Raw genomic sequence first — 27,817 nt, 5'->3', positions numbered from 1 at the left:
AGACTAAGCAGCCAGCTTTGCTTTGTTTTTGTTTTTGTTTCAGTAAAAACATACTTCCCACAATAACTTCTGCAACTTACACGTGGCACAGAGGGGGATCAGTTCCAGTTGATATGAGCCTGGAAGAAGAGAGGGAGGAAATAACTTAATTGCTTTAGACTTCAGTTCAGCTGGAATCGAGAGGAAAGGATTGGTGTGCCTTTTATTTTTTGTTTGGAATACAACAAGAAGGTCGTGTTCTTGGTGAGGAGAGATCCTCTGCAGATTCTGTGAAGGTACAGTACATTGCAGGGCATTCCCAAAACAGGTGGCTTTGTATTTGAAGAAGTAACTCTGCTGCCGATGACAAACAGCTGCATTGTTTTCTTGGAAGTACTGGTGCACTTGGAGCATGCTGTGTTATAAACAGCCTGCTCCTCTCTTTTTACCAAGGGGGAAGAAATAGGAAATGTGAGATTTTGGGGTTAACTGTGACTGGAGCAAGTTGAGGGGGAGTGCTTTGATGTTTAATGCTATAATATGGGGCTTAGAAAATACAGAGGAGATTGGTAAATAGGTGTTATGTTGAACGTTAGGGCTTTGCTTCTGAGACATTTGTCACTTCACAACCTTCATACCCCTGGTCTCTGAAGATCAGCTGATGTGTTTAAAATCAGGGGGAAGCAAAGGGGGGTAAGATGAAATACAGGAAATGCTGTGGATCTGTCTGCTCCTGGCTAATCTGAACCAGGCCCCCAGGGAACGGGAGGACATTCCCACCTGGAATTCAGATTTGGTGTTGAAGGCAGCTAAAATGAAAGATCTAGTAACAGGCAGTGCAGCTGCAATGCAATGCTAAAACACACACCGCCTCTGCTTCTGTCAAATCCAGCGTGCTTTCTTTTGGCATCTCTCACAGATCTCGCAAGCTGCACTGACAGAAAGCAGTGGGAGATCGTTTCTTGCCCAAGTCTTTATATTCAGACTATAGCTGCTTCCTCTTTCCTACTCACATTTTCCCATATGGTGACTTTGGAAAATTCCTCCCTGATTTCGCTGGGAAGTGCAGAAAACTCGTTGGTAGGGGGTTGCCTGTTACTCTCTCTGCTTCTGCTGCTCACATCTGAAACGGATCTGGCTTGGAAAGGGGAGACTTGCTCTGAGCTCAGCGCGTGTAACTGACATGGCATGAGCCGAGGGAGCCTGTGGGAGCACGGGAAATGCTCTTCTCCATTCATCTGATCTCTGACAGCAGAGGTGAGTTTCTCAGCACTTCATTGCTCTAAAAGCTGGATGGTCAGACCCCATGCAGCAGCCTGCCAGTCAGCAGCTCTGAGGGGACATTCAGTGTAAGTCAGGTTATTTGCTTAACCTGTTGATATTGAAGGAGAGGATGTTTTCTCAGCTGTGTGTGTGTTGTGTGAGAATGTGTGTGGAGAACCAACAGAAACAGAGGTGAGGTATTTTGAACGTGATTCTGCTGTTTACTGAGGTAATTGTAAGCACTGAGAAACTACAGAACTCCTGATGCTTCAGCTCGCTTTTTGAGAGGTTCCTTGTGCAGCTTGCAGCCGCTGGAGCTGTGCAGCAGCAAAGTGCAGAAATCAGCGGTGGTTCTGTCTGGATGCACAAAGATGCAGCCACAGAAAACCAGTTTCAGTGAAACTTCAGTCTTTGGGTGAATGAGTCTGACAGCAAGGGAGTCTGACAGCAAGGGAAGAATACTCTTTCCAGTTGGTTTTGAGCTACTCATTGCATAAGGTTTCTTAATAAGGATTTGGATTAGGCTCATGGGAATGAATTTAAATGGATCGAGTTTCTTCAGGCTTTCTTTGAACTGAAAGAAAAAGCCATGCCTGGTTTTACTGCCTGCACTCCAGATGCAAGCACATGTTTATGTATCTGAAGTGTCTCCCGATGGCACCAGGGCAGCATTCCCCTCAAAGGCATCACAGCAGCAGCATGCATATTGAAGGCGGTGGGGTGAGATTGTCTCAGCAACTTTGCTGTACAATTGATGCAGTATTTCATGCTTTTATTTATTATTTTTTTTCCTTAGCTAGTTTTCATGCCAATTGTTTCAGCTACAGATGTGGAAATGTCAGCATGCAGCAAACACAGAGCCTGATACTAACCATGATGTAACTTGGTATGGAAAGTGTTGGCACTGTTACAGCAGGGCTGGGTTTGATCTGTATGCAGCATTTTTGTTTTCGTTTAGTTTTGGTTGTAGACACCTGTAAGAGGAAGTGATACAGGGGGGGAATATTTTGTTGGAGATCTGATATATCATACTTCCTGAGATCATTTTCTGGGATTATTTTCTCTAAGATTTCTGAAATATTTTCTAAGGTTAGGTCACCAAATAGTAAGGATTTTACTAATCCACTGTTGGCATACTCATATGGCCAATTTTGATCTCACTATTAATATCTAGCTATATTGCCGTTTAAGGAAAACCATCTGATCCCTGGTATGTTTTATAAAGGAGATTAATTTCATTACATGCAGCTTTTACAGATATGGAAGCTGTGGAATAAAGGAGCAGGGTAAGAGGGATCAAGCAAACAATGTTAAATGCTTAAAATTACCCAGCATGTTTGTAGCAAAGACCAGGACCAAACCAAAACAGCCCGTGTCTCAAGCCAGAGCTCTGTCCTGTAATGTCACCTTCTCCTATTTCCTCAAGTGTAAGTCAATGTTTAAAGATTAACTTCAGATTTTCACGACTGTGACTCACAGCAGGATTTCCCCAGTGCTTCCCAAGGGCCCAGAGTCTGGGGAATTTCAGCAGGTGCAAGTGACAGACCATGGGGCTGCAAAGGGAGCAGTGCTGGTGCTGCCAGCCCGGCCTGTGGAGTGAATGGAGGATTTATTTCACACTGAGGTCAAGAATCCATTCTGCTTTTTTACCTTAAAAGTTCAGCCTGAACAAGAATTGCTCATCACTCTCAAATAATTTTGCAAAAAAAAAAAAGGAAAAAAGCCATGACTCGTTCTGAGTGCAAATCGTTAAGTGTGAAATGTGAGAAGGGCAAGGAATGAGGCAGAGGGCTGGGGCAGGGCCAGCTGGCTGCTGGGCAGATGCTCCGCCGCTGTTTGCAGTATTTTAACCTGCTGCCAGGAAGACGAATGCTGAGCAGCAGCCAGGCTGTGGAGGTTCAGGTGGGCACTGCCAGGCGCAGCAGGAAGCCCGTCGTGGAGCTTGGCGGTGTCAGGCAGCGCCGGCAGGATGAGGCACTGTTGTACCTCAGCGAGACTCGCTTCCCTGTGCATCACTGCGAGGAGCAGTGTGACAGCAGTTACAGAAATAACATTGCATAACCTCCTGTATAAATCTCCAGGATCATCTGGTGTTTCTCAATATGAAAGATGCAATAAACAGTGTGAGTGGTCAGCAGTGGGGCGGGGGTCCCAGCTGGGGGCCTGTGGGGAGCTCAGGCCTCAGCAGTTGGGCTGCGGGGCCTCGAAAGCACCCCAGAGCACACAGGGAGAGCGGGAACACCTCAGGGCACGTGGGGAGAGCAGGAACGTGGTTCCCTCAGCTCAGGGAGGGCTCTGGGCCGAAGGCTGGAGGAGGCCGGGCTGCTGGGCGGCTCCCACCTCGGGCTGACCCCTCTCTCTGTTCCAGGGGCGATGCCAGCCGGGGGCCGGGAGCTGCTGGTGCTGGGGCTGCTGGCGCTGGGCTGTGCCGCCGCCAACGACTTCCCCGAGGGTGTTGTGGGGCGAAGGCGCCCACCAGGCCCGGCCCACGGCTGCCCCCGTGACTGCGGCTGCACCCAGGAGGGCGTCGTGGACTGCGGTGGCATCGACCTGAAGGAGTTCCCGCTGCTGCTGCCGGAGCTGACCAACCACCTCTCGCTGCAGGTAAGCGTCTGCATCGCCCACCCTGGTTCTATCCTGCCTCCTTGCTGTGTGCTGGAAGCAGCGGGCCCGATGCTGGTGCTGCACTTGGTTCCCCTCGCCCACCTGTGGGTCTCCCACCATCTCAGGATCTCCTTTCCCCCACCCCGCCATTCCTGTCCCAGAGCAGAGGGGAGATTTCACCTTAATTCTCTCCCCACACATCAAGGGAGGAAAAAAGGTTGGATTTTTTTTTTCTCCTTATTCTCTCCCCAGGTCCAAACAAAGAATTTTTGTCCAAAGTATGAATTGCTTTTCATGGTGAAGGTCTTTGATTTTGAGTTGTCTATGAAAAGCATGGACTAGACTCCTTTAGCTAATAAGAAACTTTCTGGCAGCCCTACGTGGGAGCTCTATGGCCTCCAGTTGCACCAGGCAGGTTCAGGTTGGATATATTGTCCCCGTGGCACTGCAGGACGTGGTCAGCAGGCAGTATTGGCAGTAGGTGGACAGTTGGACCAGATGATCTTACAGGTCTTTTCCAGCCCTCATGATTCCACAATTCTACATCTTAGTTAAAGTATTGTAAGCAGAGTGTGCCCAGGGAGGCGCCTGAAGCTTGGCTGGAGCCACCAGCAGGCCCAGGGACGGTGCCCAGAGAGTGCTGCAGCTGTGGGTGCTGCTGGCTGTGATGTTCAGACAGCTGGTGCTTCACTCACTGTACTTTAGCCCTCAACCTTGTTTATTGCCCCTATTTACCAAGGCTGGTCAATGGGTAGCATGCAGATTTTGTACAGTGCTTTCCATCCAAGTGCTGTGTAGTTAGAAAAACTGTAATGTCAGCTGGCACCCTCTTCAGCAGATCTGTTCCAGGCATGTGCTAGGCATGGCTCCTGCTCTAATGCCAAAAACAGGAAAGCTACTTTGGAACAGCAGCTGTCACTTTCTGTGTATTAGCTTGGCTTCCAGTACAGCAGGTCTCCTTTTTCAGCCTCCTAGATGCTAAAACACTAAATTCATAAATGATCTAAATGTTAGTAAACTTGTCAATGAAAATCTGATGGTAGTCACTCCTGGCCAGTGAAAAAAGGAGTGCAGTTTGACTGTCTGCTCATGACAAGTTTGCAGTGGGACAAAAATCCTTCGTGTTAAAAACAACACTCAAATAACAGCAGCAATAAATGTGAAGTTCCACGGTGCCAACCTTGTAGCAAATGCTTTGCTGCAACTTCAAGGCTGTGGCAAATGGATTATAGGTCTTGCCAGGCATGATTGCACTGTGCTACCAGTGCATAAGTTGGATATTTATAGGGATGGACACAGGCTGCAGAATTAGTTTCAAGCCTTCAAATGCTGCTGGGTTTTGATGTATTCGTTTTGAGATCCAAACTTGGCTCATTATGGAGAGAAAGCTGTTGACAGTGATTTTACATGGTTGGTTAATTTCCAAATTTTATTGAAGTTCACAGTCTGGGTTTTATTGAGAACTTTCTTGGACCACTTTGCTGATGATTAACACTCTCTGTTTTCTTAGAACAACCAGATAGAAGAAATCTTTCCAGAAGAGCTTGCTCGTCTTCACAGACTGGAAACTCTAAATTTGCAAAACAACAGGCTGACTTCAAAAGGTAATGTGGAAGAGCTGTGAAGTGCACAGAACAACAGCAGCCCTGTGACAGCTGATAGGGAAAGCTGTAAGACTTCATGGGCCGACTTGACTGTAGTGGTTTTCTGTAAGCATCCCACAGATCGTGAAGGCATTTTATCGTCTGAAACATAATTCTCAGTGTATAAAAATGCAGTCGTACTGAACCAGTGGAGGAGACCTGGCAGCAGCACTGTGTTCTGTGGTGTGAGAGCTTATCCAGGAAACTCCCTCCAGTCCCTCAGGCACATCAGTGCAATGCACTTGAGAACCAGAAATGTCTACATGCTGAATGATTTCCTTTTGACTGACCTTGTTTCTTAATCCACTAAACGTTCAGTCAGTCACTGCAGTTTAGTCCAGTTTGGTCCTTGCTGAATTAAATATAAAAACAAATAATATAGATTACAAATAAGGCAAGTTCTGCCCTTTAAAAATCATTGTGACTTCTGTAGGCAGGTGTTGCTTGCTAAGTCTAGTGTTTATTGGAGAGACCTGACAACTGCCCCAGTCAGGAAAGCAGGAGTTGTAGTAAACAGTAAGAGAGCAGGGCACACAATACAAAAGAGAGAATTGTTTGCTTTCATGTCATCCAGTTGCTCTGAATGCTCCTGCTATCTTTATTGCAAAGATAGGGAACAGCTTTGATTGAGAATGCAGACGTTTCATGGAACCCAAAGCATATCATTCTTGCATGGTACAAAGAAGACTGCTTAATACATTCTGACTTTCATATTATTACCTTTTGGGTGTGCTGTTTCTTTCACAAACCTCAGTGCAACCCTAGGTTTCATGTATGCTTTGATATGGGAAATAGCTTCACCTTTCACTTTTGGTTATCTAAGTGCTGGGTGAAAGTGTCTTTTGTACACTTGCCATTGTGACTGAAACAGTGCTTGTGGGATCATCTGGGTGTGGAGCAATTCAGCTGAAAAACAGTAATTATTGGAGCATGATTAGCTTTGAACTGGATTGACTCTAGGCTGGTTACTGCATGGTTATATGGATTGTGGGGAAACAGAATTAAAGAGGAGTTACAACATGCAGCTACTGATGTTATGATGGCAGCATCATAGTCATACATCATACTGATCTGGTCATTAAACAACCTCAGATTATGTCCCACCAAGAGAAGTTATCTGCAGATTCATCTAGGAAGTGACAAAATAAACTTATCAGATAGCGTGGTTGCTGAAGCACTTATAATCAGCTGTACAGCAAGTCTATACCTGCTCTGTACATGAATCCTGCCAGAGGGGTTGGCCAACAGCCCTGCCTGCTTAGTGTTTCTAATGGTCTTACATTGCTCTTAATGCTCTGCTTTGGTTTGGTTGGTTTTTTATAAAAAAAAGCAACAATAGGTCTGAAACAGGTTGCTTCAGTGCCAAAGAAGAATATTTAAAATCTTGTTTTAAAATATTCTCTGAAAAATACCCTCTTGTACTTCCAAGCAGGGAGGCAATGGGATGCCAGTGTTTCTGATCAGAATTTTTCTTGTTTTTAAGGGCTGCCAGAGGAAGCATTTGAGCACCTGGAGAACCTGAATTACCTATACTTGGCAAACAATAAGGTAAGAGGCTCAGAAGGCTTTCAGAATTCTTTTCTAATTGGGTTCTGAAAGCTCAACAAGCAAGTCTTCTATTCTTTTTTACAATGTATATCCTGTGTAAGTAAAATTGTCCTGAAGTGATATTCTAGTGAAGGTTCATTTAAGGTCAAGGCAAGCAGTGGGTATTATAAAAACTTAGAAGGTTCACACAACAGTATATTTTCAAGGCCTACTTTGTGCAGCTAGTGAAAACTTGCCCTTGTGTGTGTAGGCAGGCATGGAGAGCCTCTGCAATTTAAATTGCCACTGTTCTCAGTAGGCTTAGGATCAGCTGCACACACAGTTGGTAGCTGCATGTATGCAAATAGGCTGTGGGGTAATGGTGCAAAGTGTTGCCTGTCTCATCAGATGAGGCTGGGTTGAAAAACCTGTGAACAAACACATCCTGCTACCTGTGTATGTGTGTGCCAGCGAGATCAGCAAAATGCCATTTTCCTGGGCCCCCATTCTCACTGGGTTTGCTGTGGGGGGATACCCACACACAGTGAAACTGAGCAGGTCATTAACTTATTGTTTTACCTGCAGTGGTAGGAGCTGGACTTCTTTCAGTGAAGAAGTTCACAACTGGGGGATACAAGTTGGATGTAATGACAGAAAAACACTTCCCTCCCTGCCAAAGGAAATGCCTTCTCACATATGTTTATATCTGGAGGTTCCCATTGTGGTTTTCTTTTTCTCTGGTGATCCCCCACAAATATTTGCTACAGAAGGAACTAGAATACCACAAAAAATATATGAGTTGAAACATCAGACAGACCTTCTTTTGCCTAATACCCTTCCCTTCCTCTCTCTCTCTCTATATGCATTTCTATGCATGTCTGCAGATATATTTTCTTATCCTTTTAACATCTGTGACCCTTTGATGTTTCATTTATATACACGTGGCCACACTGAGGTTTCAGCCAGGCCAAGGCATTTCCAGAATCACTCCATGATTTTCTGTATGGAGTTATTGAGAGTAGAACCCATTATTTAGTACAGTAACATTGTGTTCTTTTCTCTCTTTCAAGCACCATTTCCATATAACAATCTTGGCAGTTAATAACTCCATAAAAAGGAATAAGCCAGACTGTGACTCATATTCCAGAACTTTGCACTCCAGTTTTCCCTGTGTGACAAAACAAAATGTTTGGGGTTTCTGGCTTGACTGCAGAGAGAAAAGGATCCCAATAGAAAATGCAAACATCAGCGAATGTCAGAACTAGTTATGGTGAGAAGTTGTGGACCCACAGAAATAACACATTTCTTTATAAATCACAAGCCAGGAGAAACCATATTGGCTTCAAACTGCATCACTCTGCCCTGGGAAGTGCTGCAGATCAAGTAACTGTGGTGTCTGGAGGAGAGCAGGGATTTGCTGGTAGTTTGCTCCTTGTTTTATGGGTTATCTGCACTTGTGATCCCATCAGATATTGTTTTTCATTAAACGAGCTTGGTTGGTTGGAGAAATGAAATATCATAATAGACTAAAGTGGCTTTTTAGCAATAATGCTTATTGGATGCAGTAGTTTCCTTCTGAATTTTTCATCACGCTCACAGTGTGTATCAATCACATCGTAGCTGCAGAGAGCCTCGTAACTGAAGGCTCTCCTACCCAACTACAGAGCATGTCCTGAGCTGCCACTGTTATTTACTGTAAGCTGGTGATTTGGGTGGCAGAAGGTTTTGCATCTCCAAATATTCCCGTAGTGACAGGGGATTCACTTGGATCCAGTGCTTTTGTTGATACCAAAGCTTATGGTAAGCAAGAAAATTTGTTTCAAACAAGCAATAACTTTTGTATAATCCTTCTAAGCTCATTGCTTTACTGTATGTTATTAGTGGAGAAACAGTATATGGCATGGAAAGGAAGATTCGACAGTAAAGCTGCAAGAAAATTGCATCTGCAGAAATGCAGATTGCTTCTTGTTAGGCAACATATCAGATGAAGCTACTCAGACACCTTGGTTTTGCTAAGTTACAGCACTCCAGCATTAATCCTTCAAGCAATCAGCCACTGGAGATCCATCAGTCTCGTGGCTGAATGCCGAAATGCCAAAGATGAGTCCTGTGCAAGCGAAAACTCTCTTTGAATGAAACTTTTTCCTTTCTTGTGGTTCAGATGTTTCTCATTTCATATATCTGAGCCATTCCTTTTGTTTTGTGTAAGTTATGACCCAATAGACTGGGTTTCAGGAGAAAAGCTTTAATGTGCCACCATATATGAAAATGATTAACTCTGTTTCCTGTTTTTTTCACCGTTATGTCGTGATAGTGACTTAGTTCTTTCTGAGGCACTGTCAGACCTTCCTAATCAGATACGGGTCCACTTGCACGATATCCTATTTCCCAGGTCAGGAGGTGACAAACTACCAGTAAATTCAAAGGCTTTAGGAAACAAAAAAAGTCAGAATGACTGTAGAAGACTCCTTCAGAGTCCTTCAGAGCGTACATAAAGTATTTGATCAGTTGTCTCACTGGTGCTATAGTTAACACATGTAACCATGGTAGCACATGCATATTGCAGTTCAGTAGTCTGCTTATGCAGAAGGCATAAGCATACAAGAAGGCATATGAGACTGAAGGCTCGTATCCAGCACAGCATTGTGCTGAGAATTTCTTTCCCGGGGCTTAATCTTCTGGGTTCATGCTTTCCACAGAATTGCCCTCCAGCCCATAAAAATGCAACCTGTAATCTTGGTGTCTAGATGAATAATTACTACTAGCAGCCACACAGCAAAGCTTGCTGTTGTATTACCCAAACCTTCTGTAAAACTAAGCTTTTTAATCACTAGTTCTCACTCCACTGAGTTTTACTCAAATACAGTGTTCTGAGCATTTCTTTTTATATCACCAATGGAAACAGCAATAGACCAAAAGCAAACAGGACCTCTCCTACCTCTCTTCAACTGAGAAGTTTTGCAGAGACAAGAACTTTTCGTGTTTTGTTTCTGATACCTCACTTGCTTAGTGAGCAAGGTATCATTGTACAGCTTTGGGATTCCATTTGATATTTCATCATTTGACTCAGAAGCGTCTCTGCACTTTGGGAACCTGCATCCTTTGTTGAAGAGATCGTTTTAAATGGATGCAATACTGGTAGACATGTGAAATGACATTCCCAGCCTGTGAACCAACAGACTTCCTTATGGGAGTAAATAGTAGGCCAGTATGAGGTGGGTTGGATTTTTTTGGCTCACCAGACCGAGGATTATGAACAATAATAAGCATGGCATTTACTCTTAGGACAATTTCTTGACTTCTTCCACCAAGAGACAGGATGCTTCCAAGCAAAACAAACGTTCACATATCTTGGAGCAAAAATCTGTCTCCTTACTGGAGAGATTAGCAAGTGAGGACAATTTATTTTTTAAATTATTTTTCATGCAATATTCATTCTGTTTCAGAGAAAAAAAATTTGCAAGTGTTTTGTGTACGGTCTAATGCTTGCTTAAAATGTTGCATTTAACTGAAATTCGCATCTGTATTTCTCTTTCAGCTAACAGTGGCTCCAAAATTCCTACCAAATACCTTGATCAGTGCAGATTTTGCAGCCAATTATCTCACTAAGATATATGGGCTCACATTTGGACAGAAACCAAACTTGAGGTAAGGGATTGGGAAGTGAAATAAGACTGGAGTTCTGACGCTGCTCGGAGGCTCTTGATAAGTTTAAGAAATTTTCTGGCTAAGCCATTTTATTGCCTACTGATATTTTTTGGAAGGAAGCTGACTACTTGTTAATCTCAGCATGAAGGATCCGACAAACACATTCCAAGGGCTTCTAGTAGCTGCCAACTTTTGCATAGATAAAAATTAAATTATTTCCATTTTGTTTGTGCTTCAGGAACAGCTTTAGTTTCCCAGAATGTGGATTAATAGTTAGAAATCCCCATTTTTTAATAATCCATTCATTAAAAAATTAGAATCATGTTGGGAATGCAATACTCAACACAGTTGAGTATAACTGAACTGTATTAAACCTAAGCATAGTAACCTTCCTTCACAAGTGGTTCATACCCCCTGGTCTGGTTTCAAAGGCCTCTCTGCTAGTTTCAGGTTTTGATTTTGTCAGCTGAAGCCATTGTAATGCTTTAGTCCATCTCAAATTCAACTGCACGTAGACAGACCTTCTGTGAGATACAGTCTTTCCCAAAGGCATTTTGAGTAATCTATTTATAGGGACAGTACAGCATCTAAATCCTGCAGAGATGTCACAAACTCTGTTGATAGCAATTTATGCATCCAAATTCAGAACTACTTAAAAATGGCTAACCCAGTTGAGCTCCTAGAGCCCAATCTTATGATGAACTGAAGAGCTTTCAGTTCCTTCTGGTTTCACTGAGAACAGAAGCTACTCAGTACTTACTAGACCTCTAGTCTTGTAAGCTCTTGGTAGATGAAAAGACTGAATTGGGCATTGGTTTCAGGCAATATCTCATCACGAAAAAAGCTAGATTTATACACATTCTTCCTTCATCTGAGTTACATAAGTTACTATGTTCCAATCTTGTATTAAAATTCTTGCACTCTTCAGAAGTGATTTTCACATACTTTCCCACAACAGCGCTCATTTTAATCTTCTGAGAATTGATTCATCCATTTCCGAGTTTCTGTCCCCAGCAGAGTTAATGATCTTAGGCTCATTATTTGGAAATAACATTTTCAGAAAGGCAAATATTTATGAGTTAGAAGCACAGCTGACCATGAAAGGTGAACTGTATTTTCATGTGGCTCTGAACCTCCTGGAGCGTCTGGTCACACTATTGTGTTTCCATACTGAGCCTTTCCTTCCTTTCCAGAAAGATGCCAAGTTCTCTGCCACCAGTAGAGAGTCCAAGAATAAGCTGTAAAAGAAAACTTTACACTGTACTCTTTTGCAGTTTTAACCTGAGTCCATGACTTTAACTGCTACTGCATCTTGGGTGCACACAGGAAATGAAGGGATAATGGAAGCATGTAAAATCTCATAATTTCTTCTGTTGAAAAGAAGTCAAATTAATTTCTTTAGGAGTTAAACCAATGAAAGCAGCAATTACTTCACAGAAGCCAGTTGCTTTATACAGAATTAAATCCTGTGTAAGGAAGATAAAATCATTTTTAAAACTGATTGGAGAAACTCTTTAGTGAATATTAAAGGTTAAAAGTAAGAAGGGAAAAGTAAGAAGCTAGAAACTATCTTTCTCTAGATCCCAAAAGGTCATTAAAAACGAAACTCTTACAGATTTGTTCTTTCTGACATTATTGTTTGCCCTTTTGAATTCTAGAAGTAGAAGGCAAACTGTTTCCTGAGGTATTTTGAGCCTTCATGGCAGCAGAAAGAAGGGAGGGGTGTGAAACAGCCTTTCCTCAAGAGATCCGCAGGTTGATTTTGCAAGTTGAAGAAGCCCAGATTTGACTGCAAATAGAAGTTAAGATTGGAGTTAAGGAGATATCTTAAGAAGTTAAGATACCTATTAATCCGATAGGATTTCTGACCCTTTTGAGTGAGGCCACCACACTGACATGTTTCATTTCTCTTAACCGAAAGCAAAGCCAAGTCCAAATGGCAAAACTGAAATGTAGACTTAAAAGGAATGCAGTCCCAGATTTACATTCATTTTCTTGTTAAGATAATGAGGCTATTTGTGAAATTCATATTCACATCCAGGATGGAATTTAAATAGACCTAAATTTCAAAGAATATTCAGACCAATCATTTGGTTGTGCTTGTATATATATGCCTTGCCAAATTAAAGGCCATGTTTTGATAACAAATCTAATTAAGGGAAGAAGAATAGGCTGAAATAAGTTTTTAAACAGCTTTCTTTTGGTAAAATGAACAAACAGATCTAAATATCTGTTTATCTTTTTTCTTCTTCTGGCAGGTCTGTTTACCTTCATAACAACAAACTTTCAGATGCTGGCTTACCTGATAATATGTTCAATGGCTCTAACAATGTGGAGATACTCATCATGTCCAGCAATTTCCTGAAATATGTTCCAAAGAATCTCCCTCCAGCATTATACAAATTACATTTAAAGGTAATGACACCAGGGTTTTACAACTGTGACAAAAGTACTGTGTTGTGTGAGATTCAAACTACACAACCAAGTAATGTAATTTCACTTGAAAACATTCCCAGGCCCTCTGTAAGTCTCATCTGCTATGCTCTAGTAGCCACAGTAGCCACAGTAGCTATTTCCCAAGTCATTACTATTTTGTTCATAAGGAATAGAGTGTTTTTGCAAAATATCACAATGCTCACAGGGGGAAAAATCACTTTTCAGTGTTTTCAGGGGAATGAAAAGCATGTGCGTGTGATGGTACTGTTGATCTCTTTCTTGGCAATAATCATATGAATGCATATTAGTACAAGAAGGCAGGTCATTCTTCATGGCCATCCACTAATCGGACTGCTGGTCAAGGTTGCCACTGATGATGGTGTTTTTTCTGACAGCTGCTTACCCATTAGATATTGCCTGTGCTCACTAATTGCCATCCTGGAGACTGCTGTTCCCTAGCACCAGTGATATTTTGTTTGCTACTGAACTGGCAATTCAGTCAACACAGAGAAAGTTTGGATCAGTGAATCTTCACTGCTACAGCTTCTCCAGCAGTCGTGTAATGCAGAAGTTGTGGTATTATCTAGTCTTCAGCATTTTTAATTCTGTCATCTGATTTTGATGAAAAATACTTCATAATTGTCTGTTCTTAACTTTGTTAACAATGGGAGAGCTGCAGTGGTGGGGAATCCTGGTTCTGTTTGTTCCCAGTGTTGACAGTTCCTTGGACGTCTGTAGTCTGCAGTCTGTTTATAGAATCATAGAAGAGTTTAGGTTGGAAGGAACCTTAAAGATCATCCAGTTCCAACCCCCTGCTGTAGGCAGGGACACTGCCCACTAGACCACGTCATTCACAGCCTTGAATGCTTCCAGAGAGGGGGCATCTGCAACCTAACTGAGCAACCTGTTCCAGTGTCTCACCACTCTCAAGGTAAAGGATTTCTTCCTAACACATGGTCTAAAACTACCCTCTTCCAGTTTAAGGCTGTTTCCCCTTGTCCTGTTGCTACCTGTTCTGTTCCCTCCCCAGCTTTCCTGTAGGCCCCCATTCAGGTACTGGAAGGCTGCTCTCAGGTCCCCCCAGAGCCAGATCTTCCTTCTCCAAATTCTTACCTTTGCTTCCTGCAGCTTGGGTGGTATGGCTAGAGCCTGTGCCTGTGAAGACTAAGGCAAAAAAAGTCATTGAACACCTGCTACCAGCCCTTGGACTTGTGACATTCTGTGTTGCCTCCCAGCTTCCTTTTCCCTTGAAGGTTTCATGCTAAATTCCATTAAAGTCTTCTACAAAACTTCTACAAAGACTTCTGTAGGTTGAAGAAGGCAAAGATTTTGTCTGCCATATTATGAAGTTACTAAAGCCCTGGATTTTGTTGCAATTCATAAGTAATTGTTATCTCCTAGATGAAGGCTTAGCCTTCAGGGATTGTTCTTCAGGACTCATATTCTTCCCTGCTGTCCCAGCTGTGTTCAGGGCAGAAAAATGAAAGAGGGAAACAAGCATTTTGTTTTCAAGTGCACTGCCTGTCATCTAACTGGACAAGTTAACAGAACACAGCAGTGAGAAACGAAATACTGATTGAAAGAGTACTTGTAGGTGTGACAGGTCTTTTTCTTCACTCTTCACTGTAATCTGCAGCCAAGTCTCTCTGTGATGGTGTCCACTTTACATGAATTGGGACCATGCCTAGTCTAGTCTGCTCCTCACATTATTGCTTGTACCTGAAGGGCACTGGAACAGGCTGCCCAGAGAGGTTGTGGATGCCCCATCCCTAGAGGTGGGGCCTTGGGCAGCTTGGTCTAGTATGAAATGGGGAGGTTGGTGGCCCTGCATGTGGCAGGGGGTTGGAGCTTCCAACCCTGGCCATTCTGTGATTCTGTGATTCTGTGAAGGGTGGGAAGTTAAACAAACTCAGTTTCAATATTTTATGTGTACTTTTATAATTCCTACAGTTCCTGTATGGAATTCATAAATGGAATTTAGTTTTGCATTTTGTTCATGTCTGCTGGCTGGCTACTCAAAAGCAGCACTAAAGCAATAGGAATAATTGCTTCAGAATCTACACTGCAGGAACTGAGCCTTTTCAAATGTCAAACACTGGAAGGATGGCTGGTTCCCAGCTTCCAAACTGATTCTTCTTTATGGTAAAATCTGAGCAAATCAGAAATTCTGAGCAAACTACAGGGCCACTTACTTGGATTACACTGTAGATGTGTACATAGGTACAAGGGCTGTATGAATACAAAATGAAACCCTTCTGGAGTGCCAGAGTGTAACTTCTTAGCCTAAAAAATTCAACTGGAAATCAATTATTGTGCTTAGTTGTAATACTTTTTATCTAGTATTTGTATTTATTTCTTAGGTGGAATTAAAACTTCCAGTGAAACACCTGAAGTCTAGCTCTTTTGAAATTTAATTGCCTGGTAATAGCTGAGCAGAACCTGTGTGTCCTATGTTGTTTCATGCTAAATAATGTGCAATGTGCTTCTGATGACTCTAGAACAACAAGCTAGAGAAGATTCCCAAAGGAGCCTTCAGTGAACTTACAGGCCTGCGGGAGCTGTACTTACAGAATAACTACCTGACTAATGAAGGAATGGACAACGAAACTTTCTGGTGAGATTCAGGCCTGTAGTTTGCACCTGTGTCTGTCTGCCTCCTCTGATATAGTAGTACATCTACAAAAAAAAAAGCACAAGTATTTAAAATACACTTAGTAAAAGCTGTGCTGTTATGCATTCCTCTGGTAGGTTGAGATGAAAAGACATAGACTCAGATACTGTCATTGAAAAGCACAGGTCTTGGTGAGTGCTTTGAATTCACACACCAGAGTTCCATTATCACTGAACATCAGACCACATCACTGCTTGATTGCTGCAGACCCAATCACAGGAGGAGCTAATTGCCCTCTGAGAAAAGGCAATCTAGAACGATGGTGCAGGCTGCTCTCCATTTTTCCAAACAAGACAGAAGTGAGGCTACTTGAGATGTCTCAGTTTCCAGGGCAGTTCACTAGGAGTTAAGGCCAGACCTTTACCTTTGCTATGTCACTTGTGTTTTGTTCTGTTTTAGTGACTTGCAAGCAGCCACAGATACACAGTTGTGAATTAATAGCTGTACCCCAGTGTGCAGGGATTGCTGGAGTTACAGGGGATGTAATGGTGCTGCTCAATGGCCAGATGACTGCAAAAGCTTTTCTACAAACTGATACAACTGGAATAGCCTTTGCTGTCCTATTTACCCTTTCTTTCTGCTTGCACTGAGTCCTGTCCTAGTTCTACCTGAAAATCCAGTCCACATAATCTGTCATGCCTATAACTTGCCATGAATCCTTTTGTGGTCTGGTAAACTTCTCTGGTCTCTAAAAATGGGAAGCTCTTTTCCATGAACCACTCCCAGAAACCTCCCAGAGTAATTTACCTTAGTTCTGCTGTGTCACCCTACAGGTAATGTTGGACATAACATTTCTGTTAAGATTCTAGTGAACACGGTGCAGTGGCCGTAGCTCAGGCAGCAATCACAGTCAGCAGATGGGGGTGGATGCTACTCTTTGCTGTACAGTACCCAGGCTAAGGAAGCAGTACAGACTGCAGTAATGTACTTTTTTACCCAGAAAGTGTGTTTGTTCATTCAGACTGTACTTGGAGGGCTCTGAACAACAGTGTAGTAAACAGTAAGAAATGTCTGTAATGTATTAATTCTTGTATTTCCTGAGAGCTTTATAGTCATCTGCAGTGAGCTATGTAGTGCCATGCAGATTACAGTCTCCTCACAGGAGCGCCTCAGTCTTGGCATGTAACATCACTGATCCACATCCAGTTGGTGTAACTGGCTGGTCTGAGGATTTATTTTAGCTTCAACTGAGTCTATGGAATCCAGATTCAGTAGCTTACACAAAGCAGATCTACCCCTGACTCACTTCCATAATACTGGAGGGTCAGGAGAAGTTCAGTATCTTAGTCTAGGACACTGAATTAGCATTTCTAATTTTCATTACAGTAACATTTCATCGTCTCAAAAGCAGGCCTACTTTTCAGTTTCAATATGCAATTTCAGAGAGACAAAAATTATTCAGGCTGTTTCTGTGAAATGGACTGTAAAATCCTAGGGAAGGCTGAATATTGTTTCACCTTGCAGAATCTAAATGGAGAGTGTTTTCTTTCCTGCTTTCTCAAGGAAACTCTCTAGTCTTGAATATCTGGATTTGTCCAGCAATAACCTCTCACAAATCCCAAGTGGTTTGCCTCGAAACATCGTCCTCCTTCACCTGGAGAAGAATGCAATTAAGGTGATTGGTAGAGATGTCCTGACCCAAATTAAGAACCTTGAGTACCTCCTGCTCCATAATAACAAATTAAAAGCCCGAGGAATTCACCCGTCAGCCTTCCAGGGCTTGAAGAAACTGCACACTGTCCATCTGTACAACAACCTCCTGGAAAGGATTCCCAGTGGGCTGCCTCGACGAGTGAAAACACTCATGATCCTGCATAACCAGATTTCTGAGATTAACAGGAATGACTTTGCTACCACTTACTTCCTTGAAGAGCTGAACCTGAGCTACAATAAGCTCAAAAGTCCCCAGATCCATCGGGAGGCCTTCCGTAAACTGAGGCAACTGAAGTCCTTGGATCTTTCTGGAAACAACCTCAACACGGTGCCCTATGGCTTTCCAAAGAACTTGCAGGTTCTGAAGCTGAAGGAAAATGAGATAAGTGACATCCCCAAAGGGACTCTGTCTGGGATGACAAAACTGCGGGAATTATATTTGAGCAACAATAAACTGAAAGTAAACTCCATTTATTCAAGAGCGTGGAGGGAGCTCAGCAGTCTCCAGGTAGAAACATCACCTTCTCTTATTGTGGTCATATTGCTAATGTCCCCCTCTGTCTGCCTAAGCCAGTTTATGTGGCACCAATACTAGCTTTGCTTGGAATGCATGTATTGGGCTTGCATTTTAAGTGCCATGTGCTCTGTTTCTAGCAACTGAAAGGTTGTGCTGTGGTGCCAGAGGTGAGTACCTCCCACTGCTGACTGGAGCGGTGGTCCACCGTGTACTGCTAATTCTGGGAAATGTTAAGACATTTTTGTTTCTCAGTCCTAATGGTGTCCTTTATTTTCAGCTAAATATTAATGAATGTTGTCATTAAAACTGAAACTCTGTGTTTCAAATAGCTTGTCTTCCAAAAGATCTGAAATCAGCTCTGAAGAGAGACGGCAGGAAGAAGGAATGCATAAACAAAACCACTCTTAATTCTCAAAGCCCCCCACATCAGCTTATAGTCAGACAGGCCAAGCTACAGGATTTAGCAGCTCAGCTGGCTAAGGCACCTGGATAGCACTTAGGAGGTCTGGATTCAATCAGCAGTCTCGTCATTTGCTTAATTGTTCGAGAAAGTTAAACACAAACCATAAGGCAGTCAGGAACAATCTCGTTTCTGCTGTGCAAAATGACCTTTCAGAATTGTTACACTGGCTGAAGGATTTGTCTGCATTTCCTTTTAGGTAACAGCCTGTTTCCTGCAGTAAAAGGCATTACCTATGCCATCTGGTAACCATCTATGATGCCTACTGTTAGGTCACTGTACAAGCAAAATTTATACTTCTGAAAGCAGATAAGGGATAGAAGATGTGGAATGTATGTTTTACTGGCCCCCAGTGTGTTTTCAGACAATGTAAACATTTATCTGTGTTAATATTTTCTTGGAATAAATAAGAGCTTATTTTTCAGTTAATGTAAACCAGCAGTGCAATAATAGCATCTGTAGCACTGTTGCTTTGCATCAGCTGTAGATTTGGTTGATGATTCCAGTGATATATTTTGCATTTGTTTGGTGCCTCAGTGATGTGTGTGCAAATATGTCAGAGAGAGAATGCAGTTGGGAAGGAAGATGCTGATAAGAATTGTAGATACTGGCACCATTTACCTGCAGTAGCTTAATGAAATGCAACCATTGTCACCTGTCTTTTTTTTTTTCCCTCTACACAAAAATAGGTCATGAGACCTATTGCCAGCTTTAGTACTGGTTGGAATTAAAAAATTACAAGCTTACCTTCTTGAAAGGCCTGATTCATTGCAGTTTCACCTCACTTTTATGCTGCTGTCGCTCTTTTGTAGTTGGTGTCAAGCCAGAGTAATGCACTGCTGAATCAAACTCTGGCCTTTCAGCTGCACCTTTTCCACAGCAAACCCCACTCATATTAAGCAGGACTCATATTAAGTATATTAATATTAATATAATATTAACTCACATTAAGATAATAGCATGTATGCAAGATTCTGTTAAACTGACAGTCTTTTTTTTTGGTGTTGTGACTTCTTCTTGAGCAGCCTTACTACCTGTTAAGTATTTCCACGATAGTATGTATTAATCTTTTTTCACCGTGAAGGGCTTAGCTCTGCAATAGGTTAATGAGTTGGTGCACTGGAGATTTGACAAATAACAGTCAGGTCTAAGATCCTGATTGTGCAAGTACTTAGCATGCAGTCCTGTCCACACTGTTACCATGGAAATCACTGAAGACTGCTTGCAATTGCAAAGCTAGGCATTTGCATAATTGTTTGCCAGACTGGGATTATGCTGAGGAGAAGAACAATGAAATCATGACAATCGTCTGTAGAACTGTAGCTGAATAATGTGACTGGCATGTCAGCTTGGGAAGTGCTACATATAGCATACAACACTTATTTTAATCAATTTTCATGCTGAAAACTTTTATAAGGAAGTGTCATGACCTGTAGTCCTGATGTTTTCATATGTTGCTCTGTGTGTTTTTATGTGTGATTGTATCTAATATAACCACAGCTAGTGAAGCATTTGCAGTAGCAGCTTCCAAGGACTTCCCAACATATCTGAAACCCAGTCTGCCTGTAAACCACTGTAAGTAGTCATGGGCTAAAGCCTGAGGACAGAGATAAAGAAGTGTTGGGACTGCTTAAGAAAACAGCATACATGGCATGTCCTGTGAAATCGTGATGTTAAATGGTAGCACAAGAAAGCAGAATTGCAGCAGCCACCTTTTCCTTGACGCGAGTTACATGAACTCAGTTTATGCTACAGTAAACATGGCTTCAGTTTTCCACTATGAACTCAAACAGAACCTTTCTGCATGGATGACACCCTACAGTTTCCATTCTGCACACAGTGTGCTTTTCCTGACCTCACCAGAAGGGAAAGGTGTAGTGAGCAGACTCACTAAAGCAACATCTGAAAAATAAAGCTTGTTTCCAGATGATTTGCAAACAAAAATCCTGGATAGAGCTTTACATTAACATCACTTCTGTACTGTTATCATCCTAATTTTTTATAAGTGTGTTATGCACACATGAATGTTTGTATATTTACATGTATATATATACATAAAAACAGTGGATAACATGTAGAAGGAGAGGTGTATGTACACAGCCAGCTTTTGAAAGCTCATGTATTGTTAAACTTCTATTTTTGGAGTGTTGCTGATATTCACATTTGATCATTTATTTAACCCCTTGCTGTCTCTTACAGTCACTAGACATGGCTGGCAACCAGCTGACTTCCATCCCCTCAGGCCTGCCAGAATCTCTAGAGTATCTGTATCTTCAGAACAACAAGATCACAGTTGTTTCAGAGGATGTTTTTGAGTCCACACCCAAACTAAAGGGAATTTACCTCAGGTGAGTTCAGGTTTCCACTTCAACACACAAGATTTTTCTTTTTTATTCACTTTATTGTTGCTTACTTTCTAGAAATTATTTAAAATTTTAACTTTCTAAATAAGCATCTTTGTTTTATAGAAATTCAATGAAGCTATGCTCATCTGCTGAGGAAAGACATGGATACATAAAACGTGCTCTTCAGAGATTTTCCTTTCTGTCTTTATGAGAATGGATTAGGCATGTTAGAAATTCTGGGAAGTCAATGTTTAACACTATCTCATATTCCAATATTCAGACTAAATACAGCTCAGTTGTAAGACTACAGCTCTGCCTCTGTCTGCTGCCCCTGGCTTTTCATAGTGTACAAAAACCTCCTGTCATGAGCCTTGCATGACTGATCTTCTGCAATAGTTTTGTCAGAAACAGATGTCAATGCTATCAGCTATCACAAATGTGACAATTATGCAACTAAATTTAGAAAGATTTTCTGTTTTTTTTCCTATTCTGTCAACTGGATGAGAACCTTGTTTATTAAACCTAATATTTTACAAGTGGCAGATGCCAAACTTGTTTCACACCAAATGTAAACTCACAATAAAGTAACTTTAAGCAGAGTTACTAAGGACTTAAGCACAAGAAGGGAAGCCAGGATCTGGCCAAATAATATATTCAATTTTAATCAAACAGAACATTAATGAAAATAGTACTTAGAAGTAACTTATGAAAACCTATGGAATATGTGATTAAGCTGATCCTGTGGTTGTGTTCAAAAAGCCTGGAATGCCCTTCAGCACAAGACTAAATATGGCCTTGTTTTGTCTGTGTGCAGCAGCACTGTTCTGTAGTTTGGAATCGTACCTTTTTAGATGAAAGGTCCCATACCAAGCAAATAAAATTAAAAAGCCTGGTGTAAATTAGAGCAGTCTGTCTATTCAGCTGCTCACATTTATGAGATTTTTGTGAATGCCTGGATGCAAACCAAAAACCACATTCCACATTCTATATTTCTATATAAAGAGAAAAAAAAAATTGCAGATCTGTTTTTTGCTAACATGGTTAGGAGGCAACTCCACCCAAGTTAAACTGTATTTCCTAATGGGAGGCTATTAATCCCTTTAATAGTGTGAAACAATGACATACATCTGGAATATTAGACAAAATACAATTTGAAGCATGTTCAAAAGAATGAAGCAGGAAATGTGAGGGGTTCTGAGACTTTAGATTTGCTTATTTACATTTTTGGAAAACAATGTAACAGATGAAAAGTTTCTGCATATGTTTCTAAGGAGATTCTTTGCACCAGCATTGCATGAATTGTGGGAGAAGAATTCAGCTGTCAAGGGATGACATGGAATCTCACGGAAAAGCAAGTTGCACTTTGAAATGTGGGCTATGAGGCAGATAGATTCTGCCTGGGAAGGAGAAAGCAGTATGCCAGGAGAAAGAATCTGTGAGGGAGGAATTCCAATACTATGATTTTTTTCCTTGCAGAATACAGTTAAAGAGGTGGTCATATGGGCTGGGCAGAAATCTGAGAGCTCGAGTAGTGAACTAGAAATCAGTGTGAGATGCTTAACGTTTCCTATTATTTTCCTGCAAGGTCCTTTGCAATGATACATAGCACCATCAGAAAACTTTGTCCAGTCACTGTGTTTGCCTGCTTCATAACCTTTACCTACTTTCCTTCTCTTTTTCTCTCCAGAAAAGTCAGTACTCTGCAGCTCAGTGTGTCTGGAGGAAAAAATAATGATGGATCTGGAAGGGGGAACATTGGTTTTGAGCTTTGGCTTTTTGTTGTCAGCCAGGACCTTTGCACACTGTTGGGACCCTTGAAAGATAATTCTCTTCACATATTCATCATTCCACAGTTCCACACTGTTCAGTTCTACACATGAAGAATTCAATGCCAGCGTTTTAGCAGCTCTGCTTTCTTTACAAAGGCTTTCATTTCTAAGTGCTGTTGTGTGCCATTGTAAAATTAGAGTGACTGCTGAATGATTTCCTCCTAGTTTCCTCTCATTTCTCTCTTGGATATGGGAATGGGCTTATTTTAACAGGAGGGTCTTTTTTTGTTTGCTTAAAGGTTTAATAAGATTGCAGTTGGAGCACTGAAGGTAAATATCTTCCAAAGTCTACAGCACTTACAAGTACTGGATATTGAAGGGAACCTTGAATTCAGCAACACTTCAAAGAACAAGGATGACTCAGAAGAGGAATTAGAAGATGAGGAAGATGAGGAAAACTGAGATAAAATGTGAACTCACACAGGCACGCCATGTGGAAGGTAACAGCTGATGTTTAGTTAAATCACGGACTCAGTTCTCAGACTTGTGTAAATAACTCCAATTTACAAGTATGATTGAAACTTAACAGGAGGTGTCTTTCACCCCAGTATGACCAGGAATTGCAGAATACAAAAAGGCAGAAAATACATTAATTTTAAAACGAAACAATCAGTAAATATCTTTATTTTATTGGAGGCAGTGGACTCCTCATGGTGACCCCTGCTTATAACCACAAAGATACAGTAGGTAAAGATTGTGGATCTTATTTACCAGCTCTGTTTTTTTTTCTCCTTTTTTTAATTTTTAGTTTTTAATGAAGATATTTCATGATATTATTAAGTAGCTGGTTTAAAAGGAAAATAAAGAACAAACTGCAGAGTTCAATGATGCAGAAGACCATGTGAGCTGAAAGTGGATTAAAAAAATAAGACAAATTAAAGGAAGATAGGCCCATCAGTGTCTGTTAAACACCAGGCTAAGAAGCAACATCTATTTTAGACAATCCTTAAATCACTGACCACTGGAGTGTGTAGGAAGATAGTACTATACTTGGAATATTTCTTATGGAAAGAATATCCACTTCAGGTCACTTTGGGAGACAGTACGCACAGCTGAGTTGATGCCTGGTTCAGGATAGCCATGCTTAAGTTCTTAAAACAGCCTATGATTTGCTACTGGTAAGTCTTGGCAAGTGTACATCGATCACTTCACTCAGACTTATTGAAAAGCCTCTGGGTGGTTACAAATTGTTTGCTGTTGACTTTAATTCCAGACTGGTAATCCTGAATTTAAGATCTCAGTATTCCGTAACCAATCTGGCCAGCCACTCTTTTGTTTTCCAAGGCAAAAGAAACAATGAGGATAAATTGGTATTTGAAGAGTATGTATTTTTCCATAAGAAAAGACATCTCTTAAGCTTTTCATACTTAAAAGAGATGATGGGGTTCAAGGTACTACTGTTTACTGCTGAGGATTTAAGCTCCAAGACTTTGAAATGGAAATAAATGTTTAGCTTAGTCCCAGATGAATATTTTGTCATGGAGTGTGACACAAGGAATTGCTAGAAATAGTGCTAATTCACTGAAAAAATGATGAGGATTGGAAAGGACAAAAGCTACTCAGAAAGTCGAACAGTAGACCTCTGGGCTAGGCTGTGTCAAACCTTTGTGAGAAAAAAAAAAAGAAATGTAATCCAATATAATTATTAGAATATATGCAGCTTTATCAGCACATCTGTGGTTTGGAGCATGTGCAACTTTTCAGCAGATACTAAATTTAGCCTGTTATGAATTCTGTATTCTGTTATGTAACTGATTTTGTTTTTCTCTTGTTTTGCAGCAAAGCATATGGAAAATTACATATATTTCTATGTGTATATATCTATATAGATATATATAGAACACTTAGCAGAATGTGCAATGAATTATACAGAAACTGTCATGGCACTGGGCCAGGCTTATGGAAGACAGTGTGTTGCAGTGCCTTATTCAGGGAGAGACCCTGAATGCCTTTCCAAAGCTTCCAAATCATCTTATACAAGACCCGGGATCATAAGGGATTGCTTTGGAACTCACAAAAGCTGGCTTTTGTTCCTTGTTTCTCTTCCTTCACTGTTTCCATCTGTAATAACAATATGGAACTATTTTGAACACATGCCTTCAAATGCTGTTTTTGTCACTGCATTTTAAGTGAACTATGTATTATGCTTCTTTTCTTTTCTTGCACCCCAAAGAAGCTGTTGTTGATCAGACGAGATGGATATTTGCAGTAGTTTCATGTGTGGGGCAGTATATGAAGCATTTGAGTCATCAAGCAGCAGCAATAAGTCTGGATTAAACTGTTCATCTGCTAGAACAATGTGTATATTTGGATGAGAAAAAAAAAATAAGGCTGGATCCCATAATATTTTATCTCTACTGCCACTGCCTGCAGTATATGCCTTTTCAGAAAGTTTTTAAGATACAACAACTGGTCTTATGAATATATATAAAAAACCTATGCCTACTTTCCAAAGGTTTGGTATAGTTTGTGTGTTGCTGTTGTTTGACCGTGTGGCAGTGGTGTGAATGTCTTGGAGGATACACCCAGAAGACTGAATATCAGTATGCAGTGTGATATATGCAGTAGAGTTTTTTACATATTTTATATCAGAATTGAGACTAATGAAGCAAAAGAGATAAGTGAGTGGAAACTGTGAAGTGTCAACAGAAATTTCTTTGTTTATTTCAAATCTCGTGACGGTACTTGTTCTCATAATCTCTTAATTTAAAACCTCACTGTTGAGTCATTTTCAGGTCCTGTCCAAATCATGGAAAATAAAGAAACCAAGGAGAAGAAGATTTACAGAGGTACTAGGATGGCAGGGTTCCTATTTGTTTATAATAGCCTTCATCTGAGGTGGCTAATATGTTTGAGGAAATGCTCTTTTCTTTTGAGGATTTCTGGTTGAACACATGTTGTTTTGCATGCTGTATTCCAGGATTTACTTGGAAACAGTTGGCCTGCTTTTTAACCAGCTGTTTTTCTGATGGAGAAGGCTTAATTCCACACTCTCCCTTTGGGGTAGCACATGACAGTAATTTCAAGCTGATATTTTCTTAGACAATTTATGATGGTTGTAAGTCACAGAAGGAAAGATTAATTATTGAAACAAACAAACAAACAAACAAATAACCCATAACTTGGCCCTGAACAATTGCAAACAAAAAAACCCAACAAACCAGACAAACACATTTTTTAATATCATCCATACAGATGAGAAATAGAATAGCATTCTGACTTTTGGGATAGATTTCTATGTGAAATATTTACAGAATGTAGATCAAATCAATGAGTAATTGCTAGTGGCAAACCCCAGTGGCAAGTTTTGCTAGTCTTTGGTGAAATAGATTTATTTATTATACTCCTGAACAAGCTGACAGTTTGCACAATTATACAGTTTGATGTAGAAGTGTTTGATTATTTTTAAACTTCGATGCCTTGCTCTGTGATTCTGTGAGAATCTGCATATGGAATCTGTCCTTTGAATGGGACAATTTTTCCCAGCAACAACAAGAAAAACAACCCACTGCTCCTCAGCACGTTAAAAGCCAAATCAAGCTCGTAGTTTGTTTAGTTCCTTTAAAGGGATAAAAGGCCCTGAGAGATTATAAGGAAAAGTCATGTCCACAAGACTTAGCACGCACGTTTTTCTTGGCTATGGATGGTAACTCTGTTCCCAAGTTCCAACCCAAACCTTTGGTGGAACAGGACCCACATACAAAATCTTGCTTTTTATGGCCTTCAACTGAAAATGGGGAGAGCTGGGAAGCTGACTTCTCTTTAGGCCAAAAAGTTGGGGCAAAAAGAGACAACATAACCATGTGACATTCTTCCTGTGAGATGCTCAGATTTGAGAAAGAGAAGAACAGCAAGTTTTTAATGCTGACATAGATGTTCTGGATAGTGAAATGCTGAAGTCTGAAACATTCAGTTGGCAACTTTAATCCTAAGTGTGCATTTGGCCGTGCTCGGTATTCATGTGTGGTCTGTATGTAAACTGAGATCTGGGTTTATTTGCTATGTTTCTTTTAAGACCATGTTTCCTCATTACAGAGGGTATTGCAGAAAATGGCATTTTTCTGAGACTGGATACAGTTTTACCCAGCAGCAAGACTGCAAATGCAGCACATAAGCTTTAAAGAACTGAGTAGATGCCAAAAATAGCCTGTGTATAACAAGCTTTTCCTTCAGATGGTGGGCACATAGCCCAGCTGTGCTTACAGTGTGGATGGGGCCCTTTGCAGCCGTTCTCCCGTCTGTCTGTGTTCAGCTCCTGGCCCCATGGCCATGCCGTCCAAAGGAGGGCCCCAGCACCTGCTCCCACATCCGCACCCCTCTCTTTAGCACATTCCCCTCTGGCTAATCCTGGGGGCTTGTTGTTGTGGATTTCCTTGGAAAAAAAGGCCAAGGATAGAAGGATAGGTAATCTGCAGCGATTTTGTCTCCCTCCAAGAGGGGTTGTGGCCATTTGTCTTTTTTGGGTGCCAGGCTGGCACTGAGGCCATCTGTGGGAGCCCGTTCCCCTCCACTCCCTGTGTTCAGAGAAGTGAAGGGATCTCCCTGCCCCAGGTGGGCAGAAAGGCCTCACAGAGGAGTGCCGCCATCCCGCGTGCTGTGAGGAGCAGAGGCGCAGCCCAGCAGCGCTCTGTGGGGAGGGCGGTGGTGCCTGATGAGTCCTTCCAGCCAAGATGGCGCCCAGCGAGGCCCAGTGTGAGGGACAGCAGGACCTGCAGGTGACCGGCCATCCCCAGCAGCGTGCAGGCAGGAGAGGTGAGTTGTGGTGGGTCAGGATGGGAGTGGGGGACCCTAGGGAGCCACCAGCACCCAGCTCTGTGTTGTGACAGCACTGCTGCAGGGCTGCTTCCCCCAGCAGTCACCATCCACCCTCTGTGCAGCCCCCTCCCTGTCAGCCTGCTACGATCGGTTGATGTTCTGTGGAAAACAAGTTGCTTTGGAGACTTGGAGATTGTTTTTCTTATCTCCCTCCCACAAATATCACTGCAGTGTCCATTAAGAGGGCAGTTGGAGAAGGATCCTCCAACCCCTGCAGGTGCTGAGGGGTTGGGCTGGCAGCCCGGCCCTTGAGGCGCCTGTGGTGCAACCCCCCCTGATCATTTGCTTTGCAGGAAAGGAACTTCTGAAAAGAACTAGGATCCAGAGTAGTAGAAGTTACGTATGGTCAGGAGTGAAGCTATGGATATGCATTAACAAAGTAGGTGAGGTTAGGAAGTGTCTTCCTTAGGACCCAATTGCCTTTTTC

The 27,817-nt window shown here is 41.8% G+C and overlaps 1 protein-coding gene across 3 annotated transcripts; it reads left to right on the top strand.

The window, feature by feature from the left end:
- Positions 1-70: 70 nt before the first annotated feature.
- PODN (podocan) lies at positions 71-25,021 on the top strand. 3 transcript variants are annotated; one of them, XM_048946083.1, is made up of 11 exons: positions 71-275; positions 3,611-3,846; positions 5,357-5,450; positions 6,973-7,037; positions 10,555-10,664; positions 12,923-13,079; positions 15,599-15,714; positions 17,275-17,932; positions 20,601-20,749; positions 22,815-23,015; positions 24,355-25,021. In XM_048946083.1, exons 2-10 carry the CDS (start codon positions 3,616-3,618, stop codon positions 22,975-22,977), a joined length of 1,743 nt encoding a protein of 580 aa, XP_048802040.1. In that variant the 5' UTR covers positions 71-275; positions 3,611-3,615; the 3' UTR covers positions 22,978-23,015; positions 24,355-25,021. The 3 variants fall into 3 exon arrangements, with proteins under 3 accessions (XP_048802040.1, XP_048802038.1, XP_048802041.1); XM_048946081.1 differs by lacking the exon at positions 71-275 and adding an exon at positions 744-1,236; XM_048946084.1 differs by lacking the exon at positions 71-275 and adding an exon at positions 1,309-1,328.
- The last annotated feature ends 2,796 nt before the right edge of the window (positions 25,022-27,817 follow it).

Source organism: Lagopus muta, chromosome 5, assembly GCF_023343835.1.
Source record: "Lagopus muta isolate bLagMut1 chromosome 5, bLagMut1 primary, whole genome shotgun sequence".
NCBI classification, from domain to species: domain Eukaryota; kingdom Metazoa; phylum Chordata; class Aves; order Galliformes; family Phasianidae; genus Lagopus; species Lagopus muta.
The sequence above is the reverse complement of the archived record's forward strand: the minus strand, read 5'-3'. Positions and strand labels throughout refer to the sequence as shown.

Coding starts and splice junctions, on each gene's coding strand:
- PODN (XM_048946081.1), top strand. CDS start 1,200: ATGCTCTTCTCCATTCATCTGATCTCTGACAGCAGAG. Junction 5,451..6,972: donor CAACAGGCTGACTTCAAAAG/GTAATGTGGAAG, acceptor CTTGTTTTTAAG/GGCTGCCAGAGGAAGCATTT. Junction 20,750..22,814: donor CTAAAGGGAATTTACCTCAG/GTGAGTTCAGGT, acceptor GTTTGCTTAAAG/GTTTAATAAGATTGCAGTTG.